Source organism: Crassostrea angulata, chromosome 10 (assembly GCF_025612915.1).
Source record: "Crassostrea angulata isolate pt1a10 chromosome 10, ASM2561291v2, whole genome shotgun sequence".
NCBI lineage: Eukaryota > Metazoa > Mollusca > Bivalvia > Ostreida > Ostreidae > Magallana > Magallana angulata.
The window spans coordinates 45,710,955-45,725,942 of NC_069120.1; the positions used below are offsets into that span (position 1 = coordinate 45,710,955).

General features: G+C 31.6%; 2 protein-coding genes across 3 annotated transcripts in view; both read right to left on the minus strand.

Moving 5' to 3' along the window:
• Nucleotides 1-12,370, minus strand: part of LOC128168363 (uncharacterized) — a 36,449-nt gene extending 24,079 nt beyond the window's left edge. The window contains exon 1 of the mRNA XM_052834617.1: nt 11,912-12,370. The gene's annotated coding sequence lies outside the window, so the exon portion shown is untranslated. The remainder of the gene's footprint in view (nt 1-11,911) is intronic.
• LOC128168360 (uncharacterized) overlaps nt 8,768-14,988 on the minus strand; it is a 35,178-nt gene continuing 28,957 nt past the window's right edge. For both annotated transcript variants that reach the window (XM_052834610.1, XM_052834609.1), the window contains 2 exons: nt 14,750-14,851; nt 8,768-13,525 (listed from right to left, as the gene is read on the minus strand). In XM_052834610.1, the coding sequence (XP_052690570.1) occupies nt 12,369-13,525; nt 14,750-14,851 (1,259 nt within the window). In that variant the 3' untranslated portion in view covers nt 8,768-12,368. The remainder of the gene's footprint in view (nt 13,526-14,749; nt 14,852-14,988) is intronic.

Genomic DNA, 14,988 nt, shown 5'->3' on the forward strand with positions numbered 1-14,988 from the left:
TTCGTAGAGTAGCAGTCAAAGATCCCGTTGAAATAATCAAAATACATGTTCATCGTCACATCACGTTTAAGTCCTTGCGTCATTTTACGTACCCGTGACATATAATGTTGACATCATTTTTTTTCCTAAAAATCAATTATTTTTATTCGCAATGCTTGTATATTTGGCATCAAATTGTTTGGGAGAAAAAGCACATTTCTAACTGCGATTCATTTTTGTGAATTTTCTGCGCGACTTTTTAAAAGAAGTGTCTAAGTTACTTTCTCTTTCATTGCTTATGTAGTTTAATGTGTTTTTATGAAAGTGTGACATTTCATGTTGACATTCTAAAATGTTTCTATTAAGAAAATTTGCGGACATGTTTGCTTCTTTTTAATGGCTATACAACTTATGAAAATGCACATTCTAAAATGATTTCTATTAATATGAAATATAGCCACCATTTTTTAAAATGGGCATGATACTTGTGATCGCCATGCTACGCATAACGTTCGACTGTGAAATGTATCTCATGTGACACGTGTCTTGAATAAACTCCAGCATATCGAATTTTTTTTATCATTGAAAATTAAATTATTATAAAATATATATTACGAAAATTTTACACAGAAACAATTTCTCTTTATTAAAAAAGTCATATATTTAAAAAAAACTTCAATAAATCATTGCAAGTTCCTGAATCACAATTTATATTTTGGCAATTAACTCATCTTGCCCTGGCCATTTTCGAGGATTTTTTACGCATCTACAACTCCATTCTGGGAATTCTTTGATCCGGCGTCGATTCCTGGCATTGATTACGTCAAAAACGTTATGACGTATATCTGTTACATTATCAAAATAATTAGTCCACCAAAAATTTCTCTCCCAAAATGAAAGTTCACCGAGATAATGTAGATTATTTGAGATATGTACCCAAAAAGTGTTACCTATCTACATGCCATTTCTAGAAAAAATTTCAGGTTTTAACACCGATTTATGAAATATTAAAAAAAAATCCTACATTTTATTACATGTTTTGTTGAAGTCCGTATACATTCGAACAGATCGGTATATAAAATTACATATGTCCAAATTTTTGTTTTAAAAAATACTCAAATACTGTGCGCGCACCCTGAAAGGACATTTTAACACCAACACCGTGCGCGACGTCATAACAGTTGAAAACATAAAAAAATATAGTTCTGTCCGTGAAAATATGAAACATGACCGCGTGATAAGGTACATGTAGAAGAACACGAGCCAACCGCGGATCACTTGTCCACTCGCGCTGGATCTAATCGGCCATGTGCGAGGGATAATAATCATTTAATATTAGTGGGGTGGGGGGTTAAAATTTTATAGATATACAAACCAACCATAAATTTATGTCTGACGATGTTTCCGATTTGGAGTTCTTGTATTTACGGCTTTTTAAACTCAAACACGTTCATATTCATCTAAGTGTGCGTCACGGTGTGCGAATCTTGTGTATTAGATAACCGCTTACCTTTAGGTAGTGCAGCCGTGGCTGATCTCCTCGGCCGTGGAGGAAGGATAGATTACGTAAAGGTACAACGCACAGACACGCACAGCTCAGAACCCAGGAAGATTTGAAAAGTTTGCAGTATAATGACCATATTCTATCAAATAGAAGTCCTTTATTTTAAAGTGAAATCCACAATTGATCTATGTCTAATATTGCTTTAGATTGAGAATGAAATTGCTTTTATTAATTAACTGAACGATTTCTTAATTGACACCCGATCGTTTAGTCCATAAACTTTTATGTGTAATCAAAACTAAAACAGTTCTTGAGTTCGCGGCTGGATAAACTCTTATACGAGAGACGCAACTCTCGTGTATTAGATAACCGCTGACCGCTAGGTAGCCCAGCCGCGACCATGGTTACCGATTTTCTCGGCCGCGGGCGAGGGAGAGTTTCGTTAACTTGGCCAAATTGCCGCGAGTGCTGGTCAACACGGATTACTTTTTACCCTCATATTATGCAATACCCGAACACAAAAACAGTTTTATGAGTTCAATAAAGTCACAAACAACATTTTTTGCAGCGACGCCCATATCGAAAAATTTACCGTTTTAGAGTTATGAAGCAAAGAATTTTAAGGGATCTAGACCCCTCATTTTAGGGGCTAGCCCCTTTATTGTGGTATCAAATGAAAGCTCGTAATATTCTGCACAACTTTTGTTCTATATGTGATTAGAAAAAATTTACTACTAAAAAGTTATTGAGCAAAAATATAAGCAAAATTTAACATTTTTTGAAACATAAATTTCGATGTAATTTTTAAAGAAGTAAACGTGGGTAAATCAAACATGTAAAACTAAGAGGACAACGTTCAAGATGTCTACATTAAAGATTTGTAAATTAAAACTACTTGCTACGGATCAACTCGGAGCCTTTGCAGGTACACGAGACCCACTAAAAAAATATTCAAAGGGGAATAAGTCAAAACCGGATGTAGCGATTTCACAATATTTTGTGCCATATTAAGCTATTATCATTTCCAATTAACCCTGAAAATTTGAATAAAATCTAATGACAAACAAGCGAGATATTACAGTTTAAAGAAACGTCTAGAAGAAAAAGAAGAAGAAAAATAATAATGAAGAATTTCCAACAGAATCAGTACAAGGTCTTCCGTTGGAAACGGAAGACCTTAATAAAATATATTATCAGAGACATAAATAACTTAATAAGTTATTTATGTCTCTGGTTTAATAAGTTAACAGTTTTAAATCAAAGATTAAATAAAATTTGTTCTCAGGATTATAAGTAATGATATACGACTACATTAAGCAATAAAGTCGGTCGATCGTCATTAAATCATCGGAGTACTGCAAGTGTCGACAGTTTCTTATTTCTTTGAAATAATTGTAGTAGTTCAATTGACTTGCAGACTATAATATAGCGACTTTTCTGCCTCTCAAAATGTATGCATTTAATCATTTAATTGTGATAGATATTTGTTCTTGGGGATTTTACTTATTGTTATATGCATATTGATAAAAGAAAATCATTGAAGTTGTGTAGTATGAGGTTGTAATGCAGATTAAGTGACCTAAAACTCAGCTCAATATTTTATTTTTAATCTAGCTTGTCAAAATAAGAGATTTTTAACTTGTAGCTCGTTAACTCTGAAAAAGTCTAGAACAGAAAAAATAAAGTCTTTATAGCTTTCGCTACATCTTCTTATTTATGTGTACGCGTACATTAAGCTATTTTAGTTTTTTTTTACTGTATAAAAAAGTGTTGTTTTTCCTAACCTTAAATCTAAATCTATAGAAATTCAATATCTACATGTAACATCTCAAAAGCTTTGATAGCTTACCGCTTGGAAATTATTTAGTGATGCAAACTGACAAATGCCCATGAAAGACATTATTGGACCCCAAGGGTTTCTTATCCTTTCCGACGATGATGAGAAGAACTCAAATGTGCATACATTTACATGTATATTTATATGTGATATGATAGAAATAATTGAAAAATATAGGTCTTTTTTGTGCCGCATAAAACGGGCGAAAAGGATTTTTATACCCCACGAAAATAAATTGAGGGGGGGGGGGGGTTAAATAAAAATCACCTTGTCCGTCCGTACGTCGTGTCCGGTCTATATCTTTCTGATGGAGAAACATTGGAAGTGTTCTTACTTCATACACGTATTACTCATTACCTGACGAAGCGTCATGACCTAAACCCAAGGTCATTTGGACAAAGTAAAGGTCACTGGCAGGAAAAGTGCAAAATTTATTTCCGGTCCACTTTGGAATTTCTTACTTCACACAAAGATTGCTTATGACCTGAGGGTGTGTAATGATTTGTCCCTATGTCATTTAAGGAGAAACATTGGGAGTTTCTATTTCATGTAAAGATTCCCGATGACCGATGATGTGTCATGAACTTGACCCAGGGTCAGTTGCGCAAGTTCAAAGTCAAACATGTGTCATATCTTGTATTAATGGAAATGAGTAAAAGCTAGAGTTTGACATAAAGATTACTTGTGACCTGTAAATATACCCTGCCTTGTCTGACTCACTAAAGAAAAAGAACCATCCATTATTCTCTAATAGAGAAATACGTGAGTAATGACTTCTTTCTTAGCGGGGATATCATTTGTGAGCTTGCTAACAGTACCTTTTAGATGGTCCAGTGGGAGCAATGCCCCCCTTTCTCTCAACCAAAATTTCCCTTAAGTTAACGCTTAGAAAATTGATTTTTGGGTCATTTCCCCCACCGCCACATCCACACTTTTATTATAATTAAATTAATTATATACATGTACATAAATGATGTCTTTTTTAAAGTTATCCTAAACTTGAAGTAAGTTAAACGAAGAACTTGCCTGGTATGAAAATAATACTTTGAAATTGAGTCTCGTTTTCGATTTCTTGAACTTACTATTATCACATTGATAATCCAGTATCATTTCCCTTCTCCTTACACTCGCCAGGTTCTGATAGACCTGTATCAATAACAGACTATCTCCACTTGACCTCCACATTTGCATACAATCTAAATAAACACCTACTTAGCAAAGATATGCCTTTATCTGTTTAATGAGTGGTGCAATACTCAATCTAGAGGTTACATAGAAAACAGGCATGAATTAATTTTTTTGTCTCCATTTGAAGAGTTTCAATCAATTTTCTACAGCTCTTATTGGTAAGAAGAAATGGTCGTGTAAAGATGACATTTTATCAATACAGGTTCTGGCTCTGACAAGTGTCAGGAGAAGAAGGTGTTTAAATCAGACTGATGGACAATCCGTTCGCGACACGAAGTTGCGACGGAAGACCTACTCGTTGCTTTGCAACGAGCTCGCCTCTAGTATTATTAAACTTTCGATTCGATATTAAACAGCATAAACATTATTAAACATAAAGACTTAAGCAAGTCTATCATACATTTTTAAATTCAGTTTTTGTTTAAATATTTAGGGCCAATGATCAAATACAATTGTTTGACGAGATTACAGTGCAAAGAATTTAAGCATTGCCATATAAGTTTACGCAATATTGGGACAATCCTAGCATTTATATTATCGTTATGAAATAGACACAGAAAGATGATATATTGCTTTGGGCAGTAATGACGTTTTTGGTGAACAAACACTGCTGAAATTAAATATCTGTATACAAAACCTGACTATTAAAAACTTCTAATGAGTCAAAATTAATGCAATTATTCCAATGGAAAATATGACTATTTCAGTGATCTTGGATAAAATTCTAAATGCCATAAGATTTATAAACGTACAGGACATTAGGTTGTTTAGCAATTTGATCTTGATTTTATCCACTCTTCTTTATTCTAATCTGCACAAACCCAAAGAAGGAAAATCTTTATCAAATGGATTTCCAGTTACATTTTATGATCAGTTTGTGAGGGTTGTAACACCTTCATAAATAGCAAACACAATTGCTATTAGATAAACTCTTTGACGACCTTTATGATTTTAGATGTAAAAAGAAACAGTTGGGTATAAAAACAACACTGTCTGTACCATAGTTTTAAAACAACTTTTTAATGGAGCTTATTTATTTATAGATTACGTCAACGAAAAAGATAATCATGTCAATATGCAGAATTCATGCGCAAGTCAACAGCCTTCAACAAATTCATGTTAACATGCACGCAAAACTACATTTGAAATCAATATTTGAGATTAAATTTCAGTAGCATACTGCAGTGTATAGGGGCCTACACTTGATTTGATATCAACAATTTACAATCATATTTTTCTATAATCTCATCAACATATTATTTATTTAAGTATTATAACTTTTTATAACTTTTATTGTGTCTAGTAGTTAAACATCTTCATGTATATACTAGTAATCAATTCGGTTTTATTGTAAGTCATATCGGCTACATGTATATATTCTAAGATTTTGGTGAAAATGAGATCTTTTTATCGATAAAGCCACTCTGACGAACGATATAAATATAATTATTTATTACTGTCATATCGGTTTAATATTTTTGTTAGATTATTATTATTTTAAAATGAAGAAAATAATGAAGGCATCGAACATTTTTACTCTTTCTCGGGAACCGAACTTCTATAGGCACGGCACACTAACCAAGATCTCACTCCATCGAGTACACGTAAACTATTTACATGTAACTGTGGATGACAAAGGGATTTAAAAGCCGATATTGCTGTTGATAAAACTAATAATTCATCACTTACTTTCGAGAACCAAATTAAATATTAATGTATAAAAAAATTGCAATAATATTTAGATATTTTTATTTGCTATGATAGGGAGCATCTAGATGTGAGCAGTTTATTTACGGTACTATATCAAAGTTAATAGGAATAACCAACTTAAAAAGAATTGAAGAAAATCTGTGACTGCGTTCCCAACGAATTTAGTATTTCAAAAATTAAAATTTATGTAACTTAGAAATTTTAGGGTAATCGGTGACTACTTGTATGCGTCCACCGAAGTATAGTATTTCAAGGAATCACAATTTTTGTCTGCAATTCAAGTTTAGTCCTAATATTCTAGCTGGTATTATTAATGACGTTGCAAGCTCTTTAAATATTTATCATATTTTGTTTGAATATTGCGGGAAGCTATCATTATAACTTATCCTATGTCCCTGATCAGAAACTTTTTAAATATTAAAAGGAATAATGGAATAATCATGTGCTGAGGTTAGTTTAATATTTAGTATTTTTGGTGAATTTGTGTTCTAAACAAACAATTATGATTATATTCTCAATACCTTTTATATGTGATATAATTTAGGTCCCAGAAGGTGTATAGTCTACATTTTTTATAATTACATGTATGACTCTCAACTGAATTTACTGTTCAAAATTTGAGATTAAAACATTATCTCATATGAATTATCTTAGTTTGTAAATTACTATTAAATATTTGAAAACGTTTTTTTAAAAACAAACTGAAAAATATTAATTCATGTAACCAGCAAGTGGAGACGAGACCCTGAAAATAAATGAATTACAAGATTTCTTATTAACATGATATACTGAAAAAGCACATATTGTCGTTGGCTTAAAATTTCGTTGTTTATAAACCAAATGCAATTTCGTTGGCATTTAATTTCTTCATATCCTTATCCCTAAAGTGTGTTACGTATGAAATCTGTATTAATTAATACTAAGGTAAAAAAATTCGTCATGGATTTTATTTCGTTGATTTATTCTGCTAACGAAAATAACGAAATTTAATCCTCAACGAATATGTCTGGTTCTACAGTATCTGATAAAATTCAGCAAAATGGAAAAAAAGGGGGTCCATACTCTTACCATATACAATTACAATATCAATCTTATGATACCACCTCCAACAGTATTTTCTGTATTTGAAGACAATGATTTTCCCACTTATAATATGGAGACCTTGATAAGTAGCCTTCATAGTTGTCAGGTTTGTTTTTTAACTCTTACCATTAACACCTTGTCAATAATGTATGATTATCTACACACAAAATGTATTTTCAATATTTTAAACAAGTTGTGGGGTAGACATAACCCAGTATGTCCATGTAGATATGGACATATTATGTCATTTTAATCGGAACAAAATATACATATCACTTTCTGTGGTTTATTGTACAAATGGATAACATAACAGTATTATAATGATACAAAGGTGATTAAAATTTTGACAGAAATTTCACTTTAAACCCAGTGCAAATACTATTAATGGCACACATTACATGGGTACTACAAAGTCATGTCATGAATATTACGTTAAGACAAAAAAGATTAATAATAGTGATACACAGAACTTCAAAGAATGGAATAGTTGGAGAATCCTGCTTGTGTCCTTATTCATCACAAAAGTATTCACTTCAGTGATTTTCAATACATTTTATTATACATACTCGACTTTTATAAATCAAAAATAATTCAAAGGCGTACAATGAAGCAGATCATGAGATAAATTAAAAATCCTGAGAATTTCACATACATGAACCGATCTATGGAATAGCACCAAAATCTCTAAAGAAGCACCATCCAAAATAATAGATGTTATAGTAAGTTTTCTACATATACGATTTTTAACCTTTACATATGGCTTTAAAGAGAGTGCCCAAACTTATTCTATCAAATGAACAAACTTGACCCAAATTATGTCGATTTATTTTCTAATAAAAAAAAACAACTGAAAATGTTTAATGTCATGGAAAGATATATAAGCATTATTTCTACATGATAATTTGTATAATAGCGAGTGTGTCCTTGGTGCTGATAAATTTGCACCATCTGATAAAAAAGTAAGTGAATTATTTATCATATAACATCTGTTGGTAATGATAGAAATTAAGCTACTTTTTTTTTACTACAGGTAATGTAAACCACTAAGGGGGAGGGGGTATCAATAGTTAAACATTCTTTTAGACAATGAACAGAGCAATTTATTCAAATGACATTTGAAATTTGAAAAATAACATGTAGTCGGTTTATTTTTTCCTTTGATTAAAAAGAAATAAACCTAATTAATAAATTTTAAACATGTTCATCGTCTTGATGTAATAATCTTTCAAAAATGAAATTGCAACTTTTTTCAATTAAGAATCTTTAAAACAATGTTATGAAATATGAAAATTACAAGATAATCAGGAGGTAATTTTAAACTTTTTGAAATCATGTACAAGAAAAATAACTGTTATTGTAAATTCTAAGTAATAAAAGTATAAAACGTTATATTATACAATAGTATATCAATACTGCAGAGTAGAATGACGACTCAAATTATCAAAAACTCGACTATATACACACCATATAATGAGTATACGATGTGAAAAAAAAATAAAAACATGGATAAAAGAGGACTCAGAAAATGTTATTAATTTAATAACAACAATCATCTGAGCTTTTGCTGTACAGGAATGTGGTAATCGGGATAAACCCTGATAGGTTGAAAACATATATGTAAATACAATAGAAACAAGAACTTAAACTTTCAAACCTGATAGACTGACTTTCAATTGTAATCAGAGGTTGCCTATTTTAATAGAGTCAGGACTATCACTAATAAAAAAAATAGCGAGGTTCCATCGACCGTTGACGAGCTTATACCTTTTGAAAGGGAGTGTATTATATGTTAGTAAACAAGAGGCCCATGGGCCACAAATCGCTCACCTGAACAATAGTCCTTGTATCATTTTATTTCGAAAGGGTTTATTATGAAGTGAACTCTGAATAAATATTGTAAAACTCATATATTTCAAGATTTTGCCATATATTAAACAATACATAAAAAGAAGAAACAATTTTATCTTTGGCATGTTTTTATTCATAATTATTTCACACATCAACTGAGACTGAATTTTAAGCTCTAAAATACCCATTTGCAGTAAAAAAAAAAATCCAATTTCACTGAAAAAATTGAATTATATTCATTAAATAATTAAAAGATGATATTGGCATCTGTTTTGTATTTCAATCTTTAAAAGCTTCTTTATCGATTCATTAAATAAAAATATTGCAGGTGTGATGAGGACATTAGGCATGTTAGATTTTGCATTTTCATCGATCATCTGTCTTATAGACTAAACTCAAAAAACATGGAAAGTCTATATATAGTTGATAAAGTCTATCAATGATTCCTACTTTTTTTCCATATCTTTTGTTCCTTTATCTTTCCTAACTGTGTGTTTGTGAATCAAAACTTCGTAAAAACTAAGATCCACACCTTTTTGAAGTTGTTTGAATTTATGATCTTTGATCCCGATCACTTGTATCCCGATATGTGAGTAATTGATGTCGGGATTGAAATTCCAAAAAAACCCAAAAAACTAGTCGATAAACATACACATGGGTAACCAGATAATTTAACGATGATAATCTTATCATGGAAATTTCTTTTTTTTTTTTTTTTTAATACTTCTTTTAATAAAACATGATTTAAACAATTTAGAATCTGCACTATCTCAGAATGATTGCACAGTAATCTCACAAACTGTAGCATTGTAATTCTTAAAAAGAAGAGTTTAAAACATTTTCCCATTATATAAGTCTATGTTTAACTTTGAACATATTTTGGGGCCGTATGTAGTATTAGTCCGGGGATCACGGTTTTCACAATTTAGAATCTACACTTTTAGGGTACTTGTATATTAATCTCACTAATTTTAGAACTGTAGTCCTTGAGAATACATTTTTAAAAACACTTCCCCCCATATATTTCTATGTTAAATTTGTCTTTTTTAATCAACTTTGAACCCCTCTTGGGACCCCAGTATTGACCCGGGGATCGCGATTTTTACAATTTAGAATCTTCACTATATATACAAGCTTTGGTGTAAATATTGGCATATCTGGTGTAGTGGTTCTTAAGAAGAAGATTTTTTAAGACACCCACCCAATTTTCGCAGTTTCGCAATTATCTCCCTTTTAAAAAGGGTTGTGACCTTTATTTTAACAATTTAGAATCCCCTTCTCATAAGGATGCTTTGTCTCAAGTTTGGTTAAATTTGGCTCAGTGGTTCTAGAGAAGAAGTCAAAAATGTGAAAAGTTTACAGACGGACGGACAGACAGACAGACGGACGGACGGACGGACGGACGACGGACAACAGGTGATCAGAAAAGCTCACTTGAACCTTCGGTTCAGGTGAGCTAAAAAGGGAGCCTGAGATAAAAATAATGACTTCGTCTAAGTTTTATTGGCCAAGGGATGGAAATCTTATATCAAGCCGTTTTGTATCAGCAGTTGCCAACTACATTTAAAAAGATTTTTCATGCCTTTAGCTCGAAAACTAACCGAAACTTGCCTTATTGAGACATATAGGTTTGAAAAGATAATTTATGATAGACAGGCGGTATTGTCTGGTACAGTCAGTAAATTTTTAACTTGGCCATATATACAGAAAAAAATCAGAAAAGGCTAAATTATGTTCAAATTTAATCAAGTAAGTAACTGGTACCATACGTAAGGCCATGCTTCAACCAAAAACAAAAAGTCAAGGAATGAGGTAGAAATTAAAGCAAAGAGATGTTTTAGCGTAAAATGGGACATCTATTAATAATGTTATATTGTGTGAGATTTAAACATATTGGAGATATAAATAATTAATTAAAAAACATAATTTTATTGCACTTAATTGCTCCAATTTGCAAGCAAGAGAATTTCTAAGCGGGGTTTTTAATGGATTTTTATTTCTTTATACTGAAAATCAATTCCTATGACATTAATATAAATATTCATAGACGTTTAAGATTTCATCTGAATTCAATGACAAATAACTTCAGAATATTAATTTGACACACGTTAGAGCATGAAAATGATTCAGTCCAATACCTGCATAACTAAAATAAAACTTAATAAATCATTCCTTTTAATGATGTAAATTCATTTCGTTTGACACAAAAGTAAAAAAGAATAAGGCATTGATTCAATATTATTGATATTTTCTTATAAAGTTGTACAATATGTTATTCCAGCAACTGTGAGAATTATCACAACGATTCCAGACTTACGGGGGAAAATAATTAACTATAAAAATAGTAAAATTAAATTTAGATTTAAAAAAAAAAATCCAACAGATAGAGCTTTTTTAACAAATCAAAATAAAACCAATAAAACATGAAATTGGTGAAGGTAGTTGTTGGCATTTTGAAATGTTTATATGAGGTAAACCAAAAATGGTTTGTATTTAAACTCTTTAGTCTTTACACGTCGCTCAGCTTCAAGGGAGAGAATACTCACAAAAGTTAGTGTTCACTTCTGAATTTCATTGTCCCGCAGATGTCATTAAGCATGTTGATTGAATTATTTTACCAAAATAAGTGCAATAATACATTGGTACTATACAAAAATTTAACCATAGAAATTAATTTACATTAGTAATACATTGTAGATATAAAAAAAAGAGTCGTAAAATTCAAATCAAGAAAAAGGTGTCGGAATGATATATGACCTTACCGTAACTAAAAATTTCAAATCCCATAACTCAGTCCCAACTCAAATCCTGAAAAGAAAAGTGCATAAAAGAGGTAAAAACTTAGTCTTTGGGCTGAATAACTTGAGGAAAGTTGGTGACGGTGGGGCCAATAGTACATGTAAACTTTGCACATGCATCTAAAAAAAAACTGGTCTACTGAATGATTGCATTTAAATGAATGCATTAACATTATTTCAAAATTTATGAAATCAAAGAAATATTTTTTTTTCATGTAATGTAAATTATTTCAAACCAGCAGATTCTCCATAAGCAAAAATTAACGATCGTATACATTTATGATATCTATAAACAAATCATTATTTTAAAAAATATAAAACAAATCTGGAATAACGGTTTCTTAATGGATATTATGCAAACACTTAATTAGATAAAAACAGTTAATCAATAGCTTTTGTTCTCTCCTTCAAGCAAAAAAATTCAGAGGGCCAGAACTGCTTCTGCAGACACATACCCACTGTTGAAGATCACTTCCTCCCTCTCCCCTTCATCCCCTGAGCTCTCTTGCTCAACAGCTTCAGTAGACACAAAGCCTGCTGAATTTATCATGTCAGCAGTAACATAGCCACTGTTATGAATGCATGACCTGTTTGCAAAACTCCCAGAACTTGTGCCTGATTCAGTTTCAAATTCTGGATTACATTTTCTATCTACGTCACTGTCAAAAAGAGAGGTTGTATTCACATCTTTGGTGCAATTTGAGAAATTTTCAAGTTTTTCTGACTCTAAATCTGTTTTTGCGGTATCATTCTTCACGTATCTCACGTTAGACAAGTCCATTGGTTTATTTAAAACAGAATTAACGTTAAAGGAATCCACGGAATCATTTGGAACCTGGTGGGAACAAGATTGATCAATTTTTCCAATAGGACATTTTATATTATTCATTTTAATTTCACCCATTTCTTTATTTGGAACATGGTTACTATAAGGCTGATTCGCAGTTCTGTCTGAATCTATATCCTTAATTAATTGTTCAACTGGTCCACATTTTCCCACTGTTCCATTCGGAACATAACCCATAACAAGTTTATCTTCAAAATCATTGAGAACGTGACTCTGATCAATTTGATCAACTGGTCTATTCAAAACACAATCTGAAACTGAATTTTGAAAAGCTTTTGCTTCCTTTGGAACATCACCCATTTCAATTTTATCCCCTGATTTGTTTGGCAAGTAGTCTGGGATAGCGGAATCATTTCGTATATAATCAGGACAATTGATATCATTGATTGGCTGCTTCAGACAGGAGCTTGTTTCTCTAGTCTTCGGGACTGAAGACACATTGTTTTCGATCATCGATTGTTTAGTAAACTGATTTCTTAAAACTTGTGCATTCATTGTCTGGTCATCCAACGAAGGCTGAGATGGATTCACATAATGCTCAACAGCAAACAGTTCTGTTTCTTTAAACTGGTCTGCACCACTCGGTGGTTCGTGAGAGGAATGTTGGGTGTTGTCTGCTTGGTAAAATACATAATTTAAAGTTAGTTCAACTGTTCCTTGCTTGGTATGTTGGGAGTGATCTTGATTGATTTCTTTGGATGTCTCTGAAGATTGCGGGCTAGTGTTGTTTGCTACAATAAAATGTGGATACAATTAAGAGTACTGGATGCTCTTTGTTTAAAATCCTCACATTGAGAAAGTGGTTGTGTAAAATATAGAGTAAGCTTTCAAATTTAAAATAAATGACAATTGAAAACATGCCATAATTAGATTTGACTTATTGCAAACACCAAAACTATCGAGTATAATACGTTAAATTCTCAGCAACAGGTTTAATAACACATGTTTTCATTCAACTTGCAATACAGAATATATCTTGCAATTTAAAAGCAATGACAAGAATATATATTTTGCAAATAAGTTTGGCAACGAGGAATCGGGCGGTAATTTAAATATATAGAGGTAGTCAAACACAAAACTCAATTTCATTGAATGTTGTTTTGGTTCCCAATGATTTATTTTGTTATCGATGTGATTTAACTTTCTGTATCCATGTAGAAAATGTACATATAGTATATAAAATCATAAACTGTTCAATCGTTTAGTTATATAGCAGCTAACGATCTAATCATTGATATCAATTTGGTCAAAAGCTAATTTTGCAACTACATTTTAGTACTAGTAAATTGTTCAATCTTGCTTGCAAACGGTATCATATGCAGTACATTTACCTTCTTCTTAAAAAAATATACTTTCAAATTTTGAAAAAAAAATATATTAGCCAATTTTATATTTTAGCAACTATGTCCAGGATTTGTTGAAATTAAGGGCAAACATCTAGTAAAACTAGGTATGAAACAATTGAATTTTTAGAACAGCAAGTGCCATGTTGGATGTGCTCAGGTGTGTGAATGGCAAGGACATACATTTCAGCATCAAACTACAAAGACAACCTTTTACATATGGCAGAGGACAATTGATATACAGGTGCTCTACTTAAACTGTGTGAACACAACACCTCAGGATTAGTGTTATATATCATTAAGAGGACAATCATCATAAAGGATGGACATAGACCAATTTAGATCTATTCCCCCCAAAATACTGATCCACCACTTCTCTCATTCTTTTCCTACAACTACACAAATGCATGATCCAAAGTATAACCAAAAATTGTCAAATGGCATGCATACATCGTCAAGTTATTATGGAAAATAATATTACTATCATGCATTTAATATGTTGAAATAACGAATCATTTTATATATTAAAAAATGGTTTTGGGTTTTTTTTAATTTTGAAAGCGTCTTTTTATTTTTTTTTTTGTAGGTGGGTGTACAGTGTATATTACTTACGTAATAAGCAGTTGCCACTTCCTGAGAGATCATTGCACTGGCAAGACGATTCTTTCAAGTCTGTTGGAGAGTTTTCTTCTCCAGTATCAAAGGATCCATTTTCTATATTAGTGAGAGAAAACAATCCAAGAAATAATATGTATTATTCTGGTATATATTTGTACAATTTTTTTTCTCGTTTTGCTATTTTACGACACCAAAATCTAATTACCTATTAGTTGTAGTTATATGAGCTATAT